The sequence below is a fragment of the Larimichthys crocea genome, chromosome XII, assembly GCF_000972845.2.
Source record: "Larimichthys crocea isolate SSNF chromosome XII, L_crocea_2.0, whole genome shotgun sequence".
Classification (NCBI taxonomy): domain Eukaryota; kingdom Metazoa; phylum Chordata; class Actinopteri; family Sciaenidae; genus Larimichthys; species Larimichthys crocea.
This window is the reverse complement of record NC_040022.1, coordinates 27,162,656-27,183,001: the sequence shown is the minus strand read 5'-3', so window position 1 is coordinate 27,183,001 and position 20,346 is coordinate 27,162,656. Positions and strand designations below refer to the sequence as shown.

At 41.4% G+C, this 20,346-nt stretch overlaps 3 protein-coding genes across 4 annotated transcripts; 1 reads left to right on the top strand and 2 right to left on the bottom strand.

Annotated features, from left to right (window-relative positions):
- Window positions 1–1,876: 1,876 nt before the first annotated feature.
- wbp2nl (WBP2 N-terminal like) lies at window positions 1,877–7,114 on the top strand. The gene is made up of 8 exons (XM_027285593.1): window positions 1,877–2,181; window positions 3,385–3,493; window positions 3,596–3,734; window positions 4,008–4,100; window positions 4,350–4,547; window positions 4,944–5,060; window positions 5,587–5,663; window positions 5,762–7,114. The coding sequence occupies exons 1-8, from the start codon at window positions 2,123–2,125 to the stop codon at window positions 5,816–5,818; spliced, it is 849 nt and encodes a 282-aa protein (XP_027141394.1). The 5' UTR covers window positions 1,877–2,122; the 3' UTR covers window positions 5,819–7,114.
- Window positions 7,115–8,698: 1,584 nt separating this feature from the next.
- On the bottom strand, window positions 8,699–14,680 carry LOC104936595 (heme-binding protein 1). The gene is made up of 4 exons (XM_010752653.3): window positions 14,231–14,680; window positions 11,131–11,269; window positions 9,535–9,715; window positions 8,699–9,241 (listed from the first exon to the last, which is right to left on the bottom strand). Exons 1-4 carry the CDS (start codon window positions 14,306–14,308, stop codon window positions 9,064–9,066), a joined length of 576 nt encoding a protein of 191 aa, XP_010750955.1. The 5' UTR covers window positions 14,309–14,680; the 3' UTR covers window positions 8,699–9,063.
- Window positions 14,681–15,983: 1,303 nt separating this feature from the next.
- Window positions 15,984–17,985, bottom strand: fmc1 (formation of mitochondrial complex V assembly factor 1 homolog). 2 transcript variants are annotated; one of them, XM_027284770.1, is made up of 2 exons: window positions 17,809–17,985; window positions 15,984–16,484 (listed from the first exon to the last, which is right to left on the bottom strand). In XM_027284770.1, the coding sequence occupies exons 1-2, from the start codon at window positions 17,956–17,958 to the stop codon at window positions 16,281–16,283; spliced, it is 354 nt and encodes a 117-aa protein (XP_027140571.1). In that variant the 5' UTR covers window positions 17,959–17,985; the 3' UTR covers window positions 15,984–16,280. The 2 variants fall into 2 exon arrangements, with proteins under 2 accessions (XP_027140571.1, XP_027140572.1); XM_027284771.1 differs by having other exon boundaries at window positions 17,830–17,985.
- Between the last annotated feature and the right edge of the window lie 2,361 nt (window positions 17,986–20,346).

Here is a 20,346-nt window from a genome sequence, read left to right as displayed (position 1 = left end):
TGAAAAAGTTGTGAAATGCTAAAAGAAAACACTTGGTGGATCATCTCGCAATGAATGAGGCAACAGGTTAGAGTCTTTCCAAAGGTGATGAACTGGCATCCTGTCCGGGCTGTACCTCACCTCTTGCCCTAGGTCAGCTGGGATAGGCTGCAGAAAATGGATGGACATACACAGGTTTTGGAACAACATATGCTGCAAAGTAGACAAAGACTTTTTCATTATTCCAGCAAGACAAAGCCAAACACATTCTGCATGTATCCCAACAGTCCCTGTGCTAAACTGGCCTGCCTGCAGCCCGGACTTGTGACAAAGAACAGGAAACATTCCACTTTCAATATTACAATAGACCTTTTTTTCACGGCAGCACAACACAGGTGTTTCCACTGATATTAATTAAGGTCCTGTTCCATTCAGGGTCAATGTGCTGCTGTTGTTGTTGTTGTGCACTGGAAAGTCTCTGCTGCAATAAATGGAACAGAGCCTTAATTAGAAGAAGAAGAGATACATTTATTAACTAGAAATTATTTTTTCTTACATGCATTTTAATCCCGAAATACAACCACACACACACACACACACACAGAGAGCATAGACATGCAAATGTGGAAAGAGATGGTGGAGTGATGGGGAGCCACCCAGGGCAGCACCCTGTGAGTAGTTGAGGGTGTTACGGGAATTTTTAAAGAAAAACCCTTGAATAAGGAGGACTAGATTCGAAGTATCAAAGTTTAAGTTGAATTTATTATTATTGTACAAGAAGGAGCGTTTAACAGTGCAACACACAAAGAGGGGTTACAGAGAAAAGGCTCCTTGAGGAGCTCTAACAGTTGGTTCTTATACATTTTTTAAAAATGGGCTGTCTCGGACATCTTCCCACTGATAATTTCCTTTTTTTGGTTTTCTGCTCAGTAATGAACATTATGTATCAGAATGATACTTCCCAGGCCTGTTTCTCACGTCCTTGAACTACTGATTTATAATTATCTCTCCCTGCCATCCTTAAAACATCTGAACCCCAGTTATAAATCCTATTTTTTATAACAGAGGGCATTTAGTGCCTTGCTCAAGGGCACCTCGGCAGTGCTCAGGAGATGAACTGGCACCTCTCCAGCTACCAGTCTACCTTCCATACTTTTTGGTCCATACTGGGCCACCCTCTGGTTCCCAAGCCTAGTCTCTATGGACTGAGCTGTATCATTGGCAACACCTGTGTTGACCCCATTCCAAGGAGGACATCAAGTTGTCTTTGTTGCTTTACATTTTACATGTTCTTTTGAACCGTCATAAGGAACATCAACTCACTCTCACAATTGCACTTAAAACCCACCTGTTTAAAAAAATCGCCTTTTCCATCTGATTCAATTGCATTGTCCTATTTGAACCTGTTTTTAATTCTTGTAATTTGATACTTTTATGGTTCTTTTTATTTGTTTCTGTCTACTCTCATTTATTGTAAGGTGTCCTTGGGTGACAGAAAGGCGCCTATGAAATCAAATGTATTATTATTATTATTAATTAGAAATTATTTTTTCTTATGTGCATTTTAATCCCGAAATACAACCACACACAGGGCATAGACATGCAAATGTCTGAAGAGATGGTGGAGTGTTGGGGAGCAGCACCCTGTGAGTAGTTGAGGGTATTCGGTGCCTTGCTCAAGGGCACCTCGGAAGTGCCCAAGAGGTCCACCTTCCATACTTTTTGGTCCATACTGGACTCGGACCGGGCCACCCTCCGGTTCCCAAGCCTAGTCTCTATGGACTGAGCTGTATCATTGGCAACACCTGTGTTGACCCCATTCCAGGGAGGACATCAGGTTGTTGCTATTGAAATATTTGGTTGTATTTACATTTCACAGGTTCTTTTGAAAGCAGGGTTGTCCAGCTGTGAGGACATGGACATCTTTGGTCTTATTGGACGGAACCTGTTGATGTCCAACACTGATCTGAACACATACATACAGCTGACAGTCTGTCGGTGAAGTATCACGAGTTGTCAGCTGTCGTGACGTAACGCGGGTGACGTTTCTCGGGCATCCCCACACACACACACACACACACACACACACACACACACACACGGTGATCATCAGGAGAGCAGCGGACAGTCTCAAAACAAAAACATGGCTCTGAATCGGAATCACTCGCAAAACGGCGGCGTGTTGGTGAACAACGGAGAAAGGTGCGTGTCCTCCGTGTGAGCGGGTGTTCGGTGTGAACGCAGCCGGCTGTCGGCTCTCTGTGTCGGCGTGTTTTCTGTGTCACTGCGCAGTCTGACCGATGCTAACCACAGCTAGCCTCCCGGCCGTTAGCTGGCCCGCTAGCCTCTGTTCAGCTACGTAGGTCACTCCTGGACAAATGTTACAGTTTTAAATCTGTTTTTTAAATTTAATAATGACACATTTTATTGTCTCGTCGTGTCTTTGGCTGCGGTTGATTCACACAAGATGGCTAACTTGTTACGTTGGCCGACTATCACAACAGGAAGCAGCTTCGTTTGGATGTTGACATCAGTTTAACATTTATTATTATTTATTATTATTTATTCTCTGTATCTAGTTTAAACAAATATCACGTTAATGTTACAGATGTGTCACAGCTGTGTGTAGATATTTAACAGATTACTTTATTTAGACTTCGCTGCTCATTATAATTTATTTATCCTCACTGTTTACATTCAGTCTGTTGTACATAGATAATATATATATATACTGTCATATCCACCTACCTCATGTACATAACACATGTCTGTCAGTGTCTATAGATAGATACACATCTATATTTCTGCATATATATCTCTTATATTTATATATATAAACATAAATGTATATATGTATGTGTATGTATACACACATGTGTGTATATATATATGTGTTTTGTGTATACATACATATATGTGTATACATATATGTATGTATACACACACACACACACATACATATATATATATCTCTATCTAATATATATTATATATTTGTATATATATCTATATATTAAGTTCGTGGTGTGTATTTCTTGTTGTGTGTGTGTGTAATAAATCATATTATGTACTCATATATGTAATATGTATGTATGTATTATGTATGTATGTGTATTATATATGTATATATATATTGTATATATATGTATATATATATATATATATGTGTGTGTGTGTCTATGTGTGTGTGTGTGTTGAATCTACACATATAGATACAACACGCACACGTATGTATGTATGTATGTATGTATGTATGTATGTATGTATGTATGTATGTATGTATATGTGTATATATGTATGTATATAGTGTGTGTGTATCTGTGTTGTGTGTATATATACATACATGTGTGTATATAGTGTGTGTACACACACCTGGCCAATAAACTGATTCTTCTCTGCTCTCAGTGTTTTAAGGGAATGTAAGAATGTGGAGCTGTCGTTCAGCGATGTCGCCTGTAAGACAGACCTGCTGAAAGGGACCAAGAAGGGCACCGTTTACCTCACTCCGTACAGGGTACGACCAATGCAACGACATTTAACTATATTTAACGTACTGATGCTGCGTACGCCCTGTTGTAACTCTCTCGTCTCTTCTTCCCGTCATTCGTCGGCTCAGTTGCTGTTCGTGTCCAGTAACACCAAGGATTGCCTGGGTTCGGCCATGTTCCCTTATTATTTGATGAAGGGCTGCAGCATCGAGCAGCCAGTGTTCGCAGCCAACTACATTAAAGGGACCGTGTCAGCTGAGGCTGGTGGTAGGTGATCTTTTTTTTAAAACTCTTAACAGTGAGGTATGATTTGATTTGTTTGAGTGTGTGGTGGATAAGTGCCCTGGTGCCTCAACAGGTGAGTCCTTCTCGCAGTGATCCGGTTCCGACTCTGGCCCGTGGACCACAGACGTTTCCTTCGCTGTGTGTCGTTCACACTCTCTCTCTTCCTTGCTTTACTACTTACCTGTCACCTCTGTCACAACAAAACACAAGTGTAGCTTTATTTATTCTAAATGTCAGAATCGACTCTCTCATCAGGTGGCTGGGAGGGCCAGGCCCATTTCAAGATGTCCTTTCCCAGTGGAGGAGCCATTGAGGTTGGACAGCATCTCTTCAAGCTGGCCACAAATGGTTTGTATTGTTATAGTTCCCTCTAATGCTTTAGAGTGCTAAATATTATCAGCATGCAGGAGTAATGTGAAAAATCTAGACTCTGTAGAAGAGGACCTGTGGCGTCTGCAGATATAAAAGTACCAAAAATGTTTTTTTCAGGTGATTCTATACTAAAGAAAACATAGTTCTGCATATTATATTTATTTTTTTCTGTATTTTACACCCCTGTGGTCCAGTTTATTCGTTACTCTCGTTGTTGTGTTTCAGCTTCTCGTGCTGCTCCCGCCCAAAACGGCGCCGCCTCTTACGGCTATCCTTCACCTGGAATGATGAACGGCTACGGCCCACCTCCGGCCGCTCCTCCCGCCTATCCTTACCCAGCACCTCCCCAGCAGAACGGATTCTACCGGGGCCCTACGCCTGCTGCTGGCAACATGGGCTACCCCTGTCCCACACCCACTGCAGGTACGTTTGTAATTTGAATGTCGGTTTCTACTGAAGGTATCCAGGACAACTGAAGTGCTTTCAGGTTGCTCAAACTATAAATGATCTTCAAACAATGTCCACTTTTGTTGGTTTCATGGTCAATAAAAAGAAATAAGCACAGTAGGTCTCTAAGATGCGTGCAGACATTCATAGTTTTTAGCCTTTAGGTTGTTTGTCTCCACGTTTTCCGTCAAATATCCTCATTGCACATAAGTTAGAACCCTCAAGGCACAAAAAATGCTGCGGTTTCTCTTTTCCTGTCAGCGTTTTGTTGTTTTTTTCTTGTTTGTCTCGTTTTTTTTTGTCTTTGCTTTGTAACTAACACGGACTGTAACCTCCTCTGACCTCAAAGCTCCATCCCTTTCTGTGTTCCAGGAATGTACCCATCTGGTTTCGACTACATGGCACCACCTCCTCCCTACCCTGGGCCACCCCAAAATTGGGCTGCACCCCCTCAGAACTGGACAGCAACAGGACCACCACCACCTCCAGGTCTATTTTTTCCCCCTCTCTCTCACTTTAATCTTCCTCTCTGTACGTCTGTGTCACTGCACCCGTCAGATCCGATCCGTCTGCCTCAAAGTGAATCACTTTGAATCACGCCATCACAAAAAACAAAAGGGGGGGGTGCCGATGTCTCATCTGCTACACATCAAAAATACAAAGGATAAACAATCTCCAGTCCCGTTTTCATTTCTAGCACCATGTGGATTTCGGTATAAGTCTCACCCTTGCACACAGGGTGAGCTCGGTACACTCGCACCGACGCGTCAGTTTGGCGTAGCTCTATTTTAAGAAGAGCTCGGGCAGGACGTTTCCCTCCGTGCGTCCTCGGGTTGTGCCAGTAGATTTAGTCTCCTTGAGGATTCCTCGAGCTGTCAGTCGCCGTGCTTCACATGACTAACTCCTCACATCAGCTCTCCTTGTGACGTTAAGAGTCCGTTCCTAAATGTGCTCAGCTCTAATTAACATCTGTCTTTACCTCCCTGTCTTATGCCATGTCTTGTTTCATGCACAGGTAACTCGAAGGCGGCCGAAGCAGCAGGCAGTGCGTATTACAATCCCAGCAATCCACACAATGTCTACATGCCCATGGTAAGCTGCTTCTTCTTCTTCGGTTTGTTAGGAAGTGACTCGTGAGTTCTGCGTTAACGGTCCTCGTATAATATCTTTTTCTCTTTCTTCCCACACAGGAGCGACCTCCACCATACGCACCTTATCCAAACTCTCCTGACAAGAAACACAACTAAGCCTCAGGCATCATCACTTCAGTGACTCCTCTCTCATTCTCTTCCTGTGTAACTTAAATATATTCCTAAAGAAAGGACTAATGATGACGGATACCCACTTTGATTGTCGAATACAGAAAAAGAAAAATGATTCACCAATGAATTAATAATATTTTGGATACTGGAAATAAAGCAGTCGCAGCTTTTTAGATACTGCTTTCCCCTTTTTACCTAAGTTCTTTGAAGTGATTGACAACTTGTAACTAGCTTTTTCTGAGACTCATCATTAACATTCTCAGTGATGGGGAGGATTTATTTAGTTCTGTCTAATACTCTAGATGAGGTAAAGGGCACCTGAACTGTCCTTAAGAGCTGAAAGGAAGGAGGAAGTATGGGGAATGTATTTTTTAAGACAGATTTATTACCAAAACCTTTTGTAGCAGTTTTCTTGATTGCAGTTCCTATAATTATTAACAATAGCTACTCCTGTTTAAAAAAAAAAAAAAAAAAAGTATTTTTGCAGTATCATTGAAGGTACCATGTGTATTTCCTATTCAGTAGTTTTGCGTTGAGTAGTTTGTCCATATACAAAGCCAGAGCTGGGTTTGAGTAGTGTTTAGTGCTGATTCTCATATTATGACTAGAGGTTTCCTTCACGTACGTTACAGTCAAAGTAATTCCATTCACTGTATAACCAAAACCTCTCGGTCTCCATCATGATTTTAACATACGTAACGGAGGGTTTTGTTATCAAAAGGAGCAGCGCGTCGTTCGAATGAATCAAAGATCGGAAAGATTTCCTACATAACATAAATCTATGTATGTGCAATATTCCAATCTCACATAACCAGGTTATAGGTGACAGGCTGGGGTTACCCGAATGACCCCGAGCCTCTACTAGCTTCTGTTGTATTCATGTATGCAAAGCCGAGCTGAAACCAGAACTCCACTCTTTGTGTAATTACACTAGTGTGAGGTTACAGGGCCATTTCGTTACATTAAGGGGGCTCATCAGTGTTTTTGCCTGCTGTTTGAAACTTCTGAATTTATTCCTGGGTAAAACGTTTCGGGGGTGAGGCGTCAACAGGCTGTGTAATTGCATCCTCCTCATAGTGCATCAGTTCACACTGTTTGAAGGACAATTTGCACACAGTTGTAGTAGGTAGAAGATTTATTTTTTTCTTCTTTTCTTTTGGGTTGTTTTAGTTTGCTTGAATTAATCAGATGTCTGTATATTAATATCTCGTTTGCAGTTCTTATTCCTCTTGCTAAATTTTGTCTGTCAATTCAAATCTAATAAATGAGTCAATTATTGAATTTTGCCTTTTTGATATCAGCGTCATTTATCTGATCTTTATAAGTTTGAAATGCCGAATGACTTCGGATGTAATACACACTAACGTATCTAATCCTCATATTTAAACCCCTTAATTTGATTAAATATCTAATGTCTGTCTTTATAATTTGCATTATTTTACACTTAAGCTATATGAAACACTGAGGGAGATTAATTAATCTCTATGTCTTTGCTAGGGGTGGCCTCAGCGTGTCATCGAGCCACCTTTTAAGGACCGCCCACAAAATCCTGGACTGAAAACTGTTTGAACCTCTAACTCCACATCTCAGTAATATGTCGTTCAAAGTCTTTTCACGTGTTTTCAGCAACTATTTTCCAACATATTTAATGTATTTTGAAAGAAATTTCAGAATTGCCTTTACACAGACTTTAAATAGTATTAGTAGTCTTCTAATTAAATCATGTTGAATAATTCAGGTTTCTTTCCAAATTATGTGAAATAGAGCTTTTCTGATCTGTTAGTATTGATGATAATCGTGATAGTCATGTAAATAAAACCTGATAATTTCACGTAAATAACCCAGTGCCTTTTTAATCTTTTCTTTTTGCCAACAAAGAGACAAAACACACAAAAAAAAGTTAAATGGACTTTTAGAATTTTCTCTCTAAATTTACTTAAACACACCTAATCATACACTAACTCTTTTCTCCGACTCTTCCCCTCGTTTCTCTTCTCTCCTTGATTCGAACACCGGAACAACAGGGGCTCTCTTACATACAGATACGGAGAGACAGATCCCCCACTCAAATTCTCTCCCTCCTGGTTACCTCCTGTCTCCCTGCCGCCATCCGACACCGGTCAACCTCTGAACTCCTCCACCAACCAACGACCCCAATTTCTCCTCTCATCTCTTATTCCTCCATCCCTCCTACAGCACATCATCTCGGCTCACCTATATCCACAAGATGCAAAAAAAACGGTTAACCTAAACTTAAATCCATATTGATGTGGTCTTTAGTTAGTGAAAGATGAATTTGATTTGATAATATCGTTAACGTGAATTCAAGTTAAAATCCATCGTGACTGATCCCTGACAGCATTTCACATTGTAAAGAAATAAGACGATTAGAACGAACTACACTCTTGCTGAATATTATATTTATTATGTTATGAAACACTATCAAACCTGAACATTATATTCACTCTTAATCACAGAAAACCACACTGTACAGTAAGTACCTCATAACACAGAGTCTGATTAAATAAATAAATAAATAAAGATGGCATTGTCATGCACTAAAACACGAAATATCCACGACACACAAATAGATCAACACGTAGCCACAAAGTCTATAACGACACATATATATATCTATCTAATTTCCACTCACAGCTGTCCGCACAGACTATATTTCTACTTTATGGCTCAACTCCTGTTTTTTTCCAGTTCCTTTACTCAGGAAAAGGAAGTGTGCTTTTTACTACCGTGTATCTAATGAAGTTAATTCTATACATTGCTCTGCAGCCGTCATTACAGATGTGCAAGCCCTACAGTGCGTTCCTCTGGGGACAAGAGCTCTACAGGGACTTGTTTGGTGATGTCGGTTGTGTTTGAATGCAGACTGATATTAGATTAGAGTTACTTAGATAAGAGTTTATCTGAAAGTTTCTTTAGGATCTATTATCTTCACTATCCTCACTCTGTCACAGTGCTACATACTGTTTATCACGTTGAAGATGATGAAGATGATAAAAATGGGGGAATGTTGTCCCATTGTTTGAACAGCTAGTGATAAGCAGAAGATCAGATGGGTAAAGGCAACATGGGTAATCTCTTTCTGTCCATTCTGGGTTCAAAGGTCACCATATTGCTCTTACCAATCGAAATACCGTTAGAGCTACGGGATTGTCAGTAGTGAAAGGGTGATTAAGAATTCAGCACGAGACTCAGATCTGATCCGACGGCTCCTACGGCTCCTCCTGTAGAAACCACACCTCGTTGCGGCGTCCGTAAGGCTTGAGCGGTGGGTCGTAGCTGCAGCAGAAGTACTGCTTACGCTGAAAGGGGGCCGTCTCGCCGAGGGTGCGCGTCAAACGCAAGGCCTCTGCTCGGTACTCGGTCTCCCCTGCGAAGCCTCCAAACTGCCTGTGGAAGATAATTTAGATGTTTTAGAGGAGTGGACCCGACAGGCACACATGCACACTGATATTTGCACCAGTGAGGTCAAGTAAAGCCGCCTTAGGAGCTGCTCTACCATAATAACCCTGCAGGAGACTGAACATATTAACTAAGGCCTCTAAAAATAAGATAGCTACTAGTGCATTTGGGTCAGGTGGGGTAACTGACAAAATAATAACTAGTACAGGACAATCTTAACACTCTCTTACACATGGGAGGCATCTTAAAGTCTTGTTCCTTTTTTGAAATGAAACACCTACAGAGCGTAGACAGTCATGCCGGGCCGCTCCTCAATCTTGATAGCACTATCGGTGGGAGTCGGGGGGCTTATCTGGTAGCTCGTGGGGATGCGGATGGCGACCATCAAACGGCGAGACAGAACACCGTCGTTACGCGGGTACACCGTGATGATGAGGGGAGATGCTGTGCCCATGGCCTCATCTTAGAAGAAGAAGAAGTGTGAGACAGAAAGTGTGTTTAAAAAAAAGAAGAAGAGACAACAGAGGAACTCCGCCATCCTTCCTAAAGCAAACTACCCACATCTAAAGGTCAGCATCTGTGGGATTATATGAGGAGGGTGTAATATAATATCATTATGCAGAGTTTTTTCAATCCAGACACTGCAAAACAGGGCCATGTAAATTGCACCTCTATAAATAGCAAACAAATTAAATGACGATTCTGCGCTGAGGCCTAGTTTTCATTTTGGTGAGGTTATATTTGTCTATGATGACCTAAAGTGTGGAGACGTGACCTGAAAGGACATTACACTATTTAAATATATCCTCCGCTGAAGCTAAGCCCTTTTGAAGTGAGCCAGCTGAAACTGTATCTGAAATAAGAAAACACTTCAAATGAGGCATATATATATATATATATATATATATATATATATATATATATATATATATATATATATATATATATATATATATATCGATGTTATTAATTCAGCTTCAGAGCGCACTGTTTAAATTAAGTGAGTATTGAGTAAGGAGCACCCGCTAGGATATTTTTAAAAAAGATAATTCAACTTTACTAATACTGAGGCGACAAAAACACAGTTTAGCATCTTAACCAGTGTAAAAGGGCAAAGTGCAGAGTAATAAGAATATATACATAACAGTGCAGATAAATATGTAGTTATGTATAGATGTATGCAGTATTAACGTAGTGGACAGATTAAATGAATAACTAAGATATTAGACCTATATAGCAATGCATAAAATGTAATTATGTGGTATATCATGTAGGTACCGATTTAATTAAGCTAGATACATTGTTTCAGTATGAAATTATACTCTATATAAAATTATATATATATATATTTACAGTATGAACAGTATTAACCGTAATGGTGCAGTTGTGCATACAAGTGATTAAATATACATTATACACAGAATAAACAGCTAGATATGAATATGAATGCACTATGTACAGTACAGACAGTAGTATATGAATACACTATAGATATTTACAGTAAGACAGGTCAGAGTACACCCAGCCCAAATAACCACAGCACAATAATAATGAAATTTGAAAGATGAGAGGAGATTGTAATATTTTTATTTTTTATAAACTGCAGGATTGGATGGTTAGTCAGATAATATAAAGAAAACTTGTATTGTAATAACTTACCTTTGAGTATTAGTGCAATGTCTTTCTTCTCTGTGGGCTTCATCAGATTATGAAAGTGTTACATGAATCAGTACTCTTGGTTCTTACTTTTCTAATAAAACTTATGAGCTCGGGAGAGGAACAGAAAGGAAGGAAAGCCAAATTATAATCCTATAATATTAGTGAGCATATTTTAGCACGCTGAAGCCACCAGGAATTAGATTTCCCGCCTGTCTCACCTTGTTCATTGCTCCCGCCGATGTACATGAGCAGCTTCCTCACCAGCTCGCCCGTCACTTGGTCGAATGTTCGGCCCTCAGAGGAGACGACAGCGTATTTGGAGGCGTCGTACCGCCGCACCTCAAAGCTGACGCCATCCTATAATGGGAAAGAAAGGGGAAATCAGCTACAGCTACACATTTGTGGCATGCACAAATGCATAAACCCATCATGCATACACACACACACAAACAAACAAACAAACACAGCTGTTTTGGTCCTGGGGATGGGTGTAGGGGAGATGCTGAGCTCAGATATGATTCACCTCTGACACACTCATGTTAAAAAAATCTTGTTTCTAAGGACCAAAGCCTTGAACTGGCTGCACTCGTGCGTGTGCATGTGTGTGTGTGTGTTTGTGTGTGTTAAAGACGCAGATGAAACATATTTACGACGATTTCATTTCATTTTTTCTTCTCCTGCTTTGCAGTGCTCAGTCAGCCTACAGTGAATAATGGGCAAGAGATGAACAGTCTTACGTAACAGCGCAACGCACACACACACACACACACACACACACACACACACACACACACCAAAAAAACGTTAATATGATGCAACAGTTTTGCATTAAATATGATTAAGAGAGGCTAATGTGGAGCACAGTCACTCAACTACGGCTGCTGAGCAATAACTTTAATGGGTTTTGAAGGAATCTGGTCACCGTGATGCAGGTTTCTAATACAGCTGCTCATTCCACTAATGTGATTATGCTGTGTATGGTGTAACGCTGTGTGTGTGTGTGTGTGTTTGTATGATGATGTTAAGCACTGGAATTTCATTTCATAACGCCGTTCATTCTCCTTGCGATGTTTACAATCGATCTGTAAGAAGCTGCTCGTGGAAGCGGTTCGTTATTATGCAGATGATGTGTTTTATTATACATGTAACACACACACGATACCAGCAGCAAAAACACAACAGTGGGCATCATTTCCACTGTGTGCTCTTGGTATGCAGTGGTACTATGTTTTCTCTTCCTCCCCCGGAGGAAAACTCTAAAAATATCCTCCCAATGAATTCATCTTCATCCTGCGTATGAATTTGTGACTTTACATGCTTCCAGTTTGTGTTTCACCCACCCTAATCTCATGCAAACCCAAACCTTTAACGTGGTCCAGCCGCATTCATTCCTCAGCACATACAAGATAACACTATGTTATCACGAAGCTCTAACTTGTGACAGGTACTCCAGCTCCTGCATAGTAATTACACGGCTTCAGCTCTGTATGGCTTGTCAGGGGGGGGCCACCATTAACATTGTGCACGGGTGACATACCATGAAAGCAGAGTCTGGCTTCATTTAAGCAGTGCAATTAATTTGTCTGTCATGTGTCTGTGGTTTGCGTGCATGTGTGTGTTTAGCTGCCATCTTATGCCAGAGCTTATACCCTGATAATTACTCTGTGCCCGAACAGAGCACACAAAAGGTGTTATCAACACTGCCACTGTCTCATTTCATGTTCTGGGAAAATAATCTTCCACATTCATTAGCCAGCTCCAAACCGAACTCCACTTAAACGCTGCTGTCACCCTGCTGTGAATGTGTGTATGCGTGCGCATACTCATGTGTGTATGGCCCTGGCCTCCTGTATTCTGTGTCAGTTTTAATTAAGAGTGTAAGGTGTCAGAGTCAGAGTCGGGCGGTCTACGGATCAGGTGGCAAGCTCTGATTTCAATACCGGCTCTTTAAAGAAGTCAGTCAGGTCCAGAGATTTGATGAAGGTTGAACTCTGACTTCTTTTTTTTTTCAAGGCTGTTTAATGAGCAGGAAGTGTGTTGGCCCTTGGACACCATGCTCCAGTCACCAATCACTAACTGTGACTCAGTTTTCAGCAAATCTCAATCAAATCATTCTCTCAAATGGCTCAGTTTAAATGTGAGTATTCATAACTGGAATCATAAAAACACTGTTATTTGTGCACAGCTGCTGGCTTAAAACTTCTTTGTTTGTGCTTCAGACATGGGATGTTAGTATCCGGTGACAGAACAGATCTGCCTCCCCGTGCGGTTAAATGTGTCAATTTGGGTCAGTTGGGTCTGTGCCAATCTGGTCAGTCCTCTTTGTTTCAGTCAGCGCGCCTTTGTGTCTCTATCAAAAGTTAACTCCCATTCAATGGTAAACACACAAAGCCACTTACAAAGCCAAACATTACATGGCTGCATGCACATTTACAGTAAATGCACTATGGGGTCAGCAGGGCACGAGAGAAGGACCTCGAAATGGCTGCTTCAGTTCTGCAACACACATCACTGAGTTTAGTGGAATCCTTCCAAAGTGTGCACACATTGAACATTAAACATAACAAAGGAGGTGGTGGTGGTGCTGACATGGAGATGCCCTTCCTCCTCTAACACTGTCCTCATCGGTGTATCAGTGTGCGCACCCAATCCATATCTGAGCTCATGGGTTAACCACAAACACGCCTGATCTGCATCCTCTTCCAGGGCAGGGTCAGTTAGCTCGTCCCCTGTGGTTTCCCGTGCTTCTATACACGCACATGCATCTACAGTGTCATGGTGGAAAAAAAAAAGACAGTGACACAGTGACCCACAGCTTTGCGCGCAACAACACATAGGGAACCTGTTTATAGGGGATATCTACCTGGCTTAAATCTAATATGTGTGTGTGTGTGTGTGTGTGTGTGTGTGTGTGTGTGTGTGATTGCTTAAAGGTTACACACAAGTCAACATCATCACATTTATTCATGTCTGCCTTGTTGATTGGCAGAGGACCTCTGGCTGCTTTGCTCCACACTGCGGCTCAGCGGGCACTCTATAGGTCACACGCAATTAACAGCCAGGCTGTTAGTCAGGGTTCCAGAGGTCGTGATGACGGCACCATGACACGTTTAAGACAAAAATTGCCACAATATAACCCAGTTAGTGTGAAGCGCTGGATTGAATATTCATGCAAACAGAAGGAGAAACCCGTGCGTCTTTTACAGTGCCGTGCGTAATTAAGCCATGGAGAGAGGCGCACGGGATGGAATACGCAAAATCCTTAAATAACATCGCGGTGATGGAGTTGTGTGTGACAGGTGTCAACACACTGCTTACCTTCGTCTCGCTGCTGAGCAGTTTGTACTCCGTCTCCTCGGTGTTCCCGAAGAGCGAATTCTTGATCATGCCAAACATGTCGCCAGGTCGCCTCTCCTCTCTCCGCTCCTTTGGTTTTGTTGTTCGTCCTCCCTTTAAAAAAAAAAAAAAGGAAAACAACCTTCTCTCTCGTCTGTCGACCTCAACTTCTGAAAAAACAAAAAACTAAACAAGAGATAACTTTTTTTTTAGCCAGATGTTCCAAACGCGCAAATTCTCCTCCAGAGAAGAGTGCGCGCCTTGTGCCACCGAGCGCAGAGCTCTCCTTCCTCTTCTCTCTCTCTCTTTTTTTTTAAATTAAGGAGACAGAACTTGCAGATGCTGACTCCTCACCCTTTTGCCGAAGCCAAGGAATGAACAAAATCAGCCTCCAGTCTGACGGGTGGAGTGTCTCCGCCCTCCTCCTCCTCCTCCTCATCCTCCTCCTCCTCTTCTCACCAGCTCGACGCTCACTTATATCACCACCTTTCACTCACAGACGCTTATGTTCACTTAAACAGCTCGGGGACTTGTTTTCCTCCGGGTTAGTTCAGGTTGTGCTGTCAGTAAAAATAAGGTGACTTTAACTGTGGCATGAGACGCAGCGTCGGGGTCTACAGTGCCACTCAGCTTCTGTTTGGGTTTCTCCCTCATCCTGTTTGTCATGTCTGTCTGTGCCACGGTGCATGAAACAGTGAAGCACTGAGAAGCACATTTACATCCAGCTCTGTGTGCACAAGCTGTTGGTTTGTCAGTACGCATTGGATTTTCTTTCCAGGCTGAATGTGTGTGTGTGTGTGTGTGTTAGTTTGGGGCTGCACACTGGCCTCACGTCTTACTGCCTGTGTCACTGTGAGTTGTTTGCTTCAGGGTTAGCCTATTTAAATTCTCACTGAAGGCAATGTTAGTCACCAGTGGAGAGTAAAAAGAAGCATGAAGGGGATATTAAATGAAAAAAGAAGTGGGATGGGTAACATTGGGTGAGAAAAGCAGAGGTACTGTATGAGGGAGCTGTGGACTGAGAAGAGAGAGGAGTCTATCCGAGCTGATAATCACAGAGACACCACACAATATATAACATCATTTTATTTTATTTTTGTGGAGTCACGGAGCTCCTGATTCAGATTTTGAGGATGCAGCTCGTGTCGTTTCTGTTCCCCTTCAGCTTCCCTGTGTTTGGCATGTACTGTGATGATGTTGTCCCATTACATAATGTTGCACAAGGCACTGATGCACAAGGAAAACAGCATGCTGGCCTCTTTATACCTCTGTGAGCTACCTTGAAATAAAAAAAATAGGTTGCAATTACTATTTAACAGTGAGCTGCACAATTCATACAAAACGCCTCAAACATCTCGTGCAAACACTGAAAGAGCATTGATGGGATGTTTTCTTTACTACAGTTTAAACAATCCCCACAGTCCACTGTAAGTTTGTGTTCATTGCCGGGTTGCGGTAAGGACTGTGTATGTGTTCCTCTTCGCTGTCCGCCCCAACGTAGACTGAAGACAGCTGCGACATAGGCAGCGTATGCATCAGTGGACAAGTCTAATGGGACAAGCTGTAAAGAATCCCACAAACAAACAATTGATGAGAGAATAAAGGGATGTATTTACAAAGCACGTGTGACAACATATGGTAAATATGATTCCTAGTAAGTGTGACACATTTATTTTGCCTGTAGTAATAGATTAATTTAACGATAAGTTTAATTGGTAAAAAAACAAAACACAGAAAGGGTAATGGATATTTTAATGAATCCAAACACAGTCCTTTTGATTGGTTGTGTCTGCCTTTTAACAGTTGCATGATATAGTATATTTACAGTGAAACGACAGACTGTTAATCAGCATATTTTCACAGTTCAAATACTCTCAGATCAGATTATCTGAACGTTAGTACAACGCCACAACAGGAATAAGTCCCTCAAAGCAGTCCATGATGGCACGATCTCCAGTCAAATATTCATCTGTCTGGAGTTTACATGAGATCAGCTGAAGAAAGTCGAGATCTTCTTCCTCCTCCCGTGTCCTCACTTCTCCCAGCCTTTCCCCCCCGGCTGCGTAGGCAACCTGAGCCCCACCAGACCGGCCACCTCCTCTGGGCTGCGCTCTCCCTTGCCGTGGTAGAGGTTGTGCAGGAGCATGTGGTTCCTGGTGGACTCCAACAAACACAGGTATGTGTGCGAGTCGTGGTGTGCCTCCTGCTGGGCACGGCAGTACCTTTCTCCCGTTACCTGTGGAAAAGATTAAGTGGAGATGATTAGACGACTAAACAGGAGCAGAATTTTCTTTATTTTGTTGCTTTGTTTGAGGAAAATTAAACATTTCTGGAGGGAAAAGCCTTGAAGGTGTAGCTGGTGGACAACACGGAGTGAGCGATCACTCCAGTTACAGAAAATAACACAAACAGATGTGCCTGTATCGCAGGATTTTCTGCCAGAATGCTTTTGCTTCTTCAACATCAGCCACACGGACAGTAAGCATTTGCTCCGGTCCCTATAGAGTTTCACATATACACACATTAGAATTCCTTTGGGTCTTTTAAGAGCTGTGACAAACACACATTGACAAGCAAAGAGTTGGCTCCTGGCTATTTTGCTCCAGTGACCACGGCGCATACATTTCAACCACAGCTTGGTGATCCATGTTCGATCAAGCAGAAACCCTGCAAAGCTTTAACAACACAACACTGTGGACAGGCAGCCCTGCTGTGCCATGTCAGGGGCGGACAGAGGGACAAACATGATGGTTAGACTCAGGCTGTTTAATAAAGAGATGGTTCAGTTTATTAAAATAAAACATTTGGGGGCGGTCGGTAGCGTAGTGGGTTAAGCGGCCGCCCCGTGTGTGGAGGCTATAGTCCTTAATTTACTGCGTGTCACTCCCCCTCTCTCTGCCCCCTGCTTCCTGTCTATCTTCAGCTGTCCTATCATTAAAGGCATAAAAAGGCCCAAAAAATAATCTTTAAAAAAATAAATAAAATATTTGCATAAAGACAGAGGGATTTCTGATTAAAAATAAAATAAAAACAATATGTTTGTAGTAGTTTGTGAATGTATTTATACAAGAAGACTATTTTTAAGACATTTTAAAAACAACATACAAGTATCTAGAATAAATTATAATTATCATTAATTAACTCATAATAAATAAGCTATGCTAAAGGCTAGTTAGCTTCTGGCTAATGTCAACATGCCCTTGCTTCACAGTCACCTTGCATTAAACTTGTTTAAATATTACAAAGTTAACAACAGTGTCCAGTTGTTGGATAGTGGCTTTATATATATATATATATTATTTACACAAATTGTTTCATTTCATTGTTTTCAAGCGTTAGCTTTGTACGCTGGTGTTTGGGTTTAAGCAGCGACCGTGTTAACTGGAGACCCTCAGCCGAACGCATACGTTCTTGTTCCCAACGGCTTTCGTAACTACGACAACCACGCATGCGTTTGGGGTGATGGTCACCAGTTAACACGGTCGCTCCTTAAGCCGAAACACCATCCATGCACTTTCGCCCCCCTCCATGCAGTTTGTAATGACAGATAGCTATCTTACGTTACTGGGTGGTAAACTCGCCTTATTCTTACGAAACTGGTCCATGACGTAGCCGTAAGCCAGAGACCGTTTGTAGCCGGGTCCCTGGATGGCGCGTAACTCTTTTAATATTCCTCGGCACACTCGTAGGGGTGAAGACAGCGCCGCCATCTTTGGACGGTGTTGTTGTAGTGATGTGCCGATCGTGGACGAGCCGGTTAAAAAAAACCCGCCTCTTATATGAAAAATGCAAGATGTAACAATAAACCATTTTCAATCTGCTGGCATATTGTGACCTCTGCTACTTATTTATAAAGTTATTTTTAACTAGTGGTAACAGAGAGGAAAAAAAGAGGGGGGGGGGGGCAGATTTTTTCGGGTCACATTTTACATCTGTCGCAATCTGACTCCCTTCTTATATTAAAAATGCAAGATGTAACACCAACCATTTTCAATCTGCTGGCATATTGTGACCTCTGCTACTTATTTATAGTTATGTGTAACTAGTGGTAACAGAGAGGAAAATCTGTTACAATCTGACTCCCCTTTTATATTAAAAAATGCAAGATATATGTATGAGTTTGATAAGTCTGACAACAGAACAGTCAATGGTGGATGGGGGTTCATTTATTTTATTATATTTTATAAATCAGCAAGAAAAATATTTAATATCTTAAAAACAAGAGTATTTGATGGAGAGAACATGTCCTTTAATGGTGAGAAACTCAGTCTACACGCATACAGACCACATTACATTTTCATTATAGGTGATATTCTGGCTCAGAAGGCTATTGTTTCGACCTATATGAGTAGCTTATATACAGTTAACCCAATTAAAAGCACATACTTTTGAAAGCTAGGATTATATTTAGCCTTGTGAAACGCCAAGTCAAATACATTCAACTTGCTCAAAATTTCATTTATTTTGTAATTATGGCTGGAGAGCCTGGGGTATATTTCTACAGAATATACAAAAAGGTGTCGTTTTGCGTTCGCTATTATCCGATTTTGTCTTGAGAAGAACATTGGTTATTTACACTCTTTAGAAGAGTTTAAAGAATGTAACTGATGTTTTTCTCTTCTATATTGATATTAGAAAATGTAATTTTTTACTTTTGAATGCTTCAGTACAACGGATCTATTGAATATATACATGTACACATACAAAAGTCAAATTATTAAAGGTATAGAGCCGTTTTGGAGCCGAAAGAGCCAACTTTTCTTTTCTTGGTGAGCTGAGTCAAATGATCTGACTCCCTAAAAAGAACCTAACTTCCCATCACTAGAAGCCAGGCAGCCAGCCTCAATCGATCCCCGCATAGACGATCGAGTTAATTACCGACCACGAGGCGGCGACATGTCACACCAATCACCTTCACCGCCATCACACAGGTGATTCTTCTTCTTTGCTAATTACATATTCCTGCAACAGTTTTAAGGTGACGTGGATTTGATTCAAACCATGTGAGTAGCCTATGTGTGTTGACATATTGAAAGTGTAAAACACTTTCAGCTCTTTGTGCGTGTGTTCATCACCCTGTCCTTCATGTTAGTTCAGTTAATTAAGATAAACTCTGCCTGCGGTCAGAAAGACACTAAAAAGCAAACTTATATTTTTATGTTTTATCTCTCTCTGCAGCTCCTGTGAGAGAGTTTAAAGTGCTGAACCTGAGCAGATGGCAGGTGCAAAAGTATATAATTAGGAAAAGAACATGTATGCTCAGCAACTTCCCTGTGAACATAACCAGTATTCCCTGTATGCATAGGGGGGAAAGTTAGAACAATTCCAAGGGCCCACCACTGACAAGCCCCCCAAAAAATAGGTAAACACCAATATAAAATGATTAAACCATCATCATGAGTATATATATTCAAATATAATAATGAAATTAATTATCTCTTTCTTTCTCTCTCTCTTGCATCGAATAGTGAACCTGTATGCAGACTTGCATGCATGTGCAAATCACCAGCAGTAAATATTGTGCTAGTATTGAACTACAAGTTGCAAGCCTTTAATTAGTTATGTAAAGCTTTTGATGGGATAGTTCGGTCCTAGAGATGTGGGGACATCAGCTGCACAGAGGGGGCCCAATTTGTACATAACAGAGAGAGAATAATGTTAACAGTGACAGTCATCACCATAACTCTTCTTTATCTATCGGATGTTTGTTGTGTTTTCAAATCCAGGATGAGAAACTTTGGGGGGAAGAAACACGGCTGTTTTGGTGGTGGAGTATCCACGATGAGCCAAGAGGAGAGGAAAGCACATGGATTCCACCTTCAGCTTCACGGTAAGGTCATCTCTTAATGATTCAGATATGGAACGGAGCTCGACTTTTAAAGGTTGTGCTCTTCATCCCGTCATTGTAAACACAATCCGGCCTGAGTTTGATTGCGAGTTAAGTAATCACTGTCTGATAAACGGGTCAGCGGAGGAGACAGAGGGAGGACTGTGGAGATTTGTAATCATATTTTCTTTCAGGATCTGTCAGCATCTCTCCGTCTCCCTCTGCCTCTGTTCTCTTCTTGCTATAAATAAGAACTTTAAAACATCTATGA

Excerpts from the sequence above, each read along its gene's own strand:
- fmc1 (XM_027284770.1), bottom strand. The coding sequence starts at position 17,958 with ATGGCGGCGCTGTCTTCACCCCTACGAGTGTGCCGAGGAATATTAAAA. Across the intron at positions 16,485-17,808 it reads CGAGTTTACCACCCAGTAAC|GTAACGGGAGAAAGGTACTG; the intron begins GTAAGATAGCTA and ends TCTTTTCCACAG.
- wbp2nl (XM_027285593.1), top strand. The coding sequence starts at position 2,123 with ATGGCTCTGAATCGGAATCACTCGCAAAACGGCGGCGTGTTGGTGAAC. Across the intron at positions 4,101-4,349 it reads CTTCAAGCTGGCCACAAATG|CTTCTCGTGCTGCTCCCGCC; the intron begins GTTTGTATTGTT and ends GTTGTGTTTCAG. Across the intron at positions 4,548-4,943 it reads CTGTCCCACACCCACTGCAG|GAATGTACCCATCTGGTTTC; the intron begins GTACGTTTGTAA and ends TCTGTGTTCCAG.
- LOC104936595 (XM_010752653.3), bottom strand. The coding sequence starts at position 14,308 with ATGTTTGGCATGATCAAGAATTCGCTCTTCGGGAACACCGAGGAGACG. Across the intron at positions 11,270-14,230 it reads TGCTCAGCAGCGAGACGAAG|GATGGCGTCAGCTTTGAGGT; the intron begins GTAAGCAGTGTG and ends TTCCCATTATAG. Across the intron at positions 9,242-9,534 it reads GGCATGACTGTCTACGCTCT|GCAGTTTGGAGGCTTCGCAG; the intron begins GTAGGTGTTTCA and ends TATCTTCCACAG.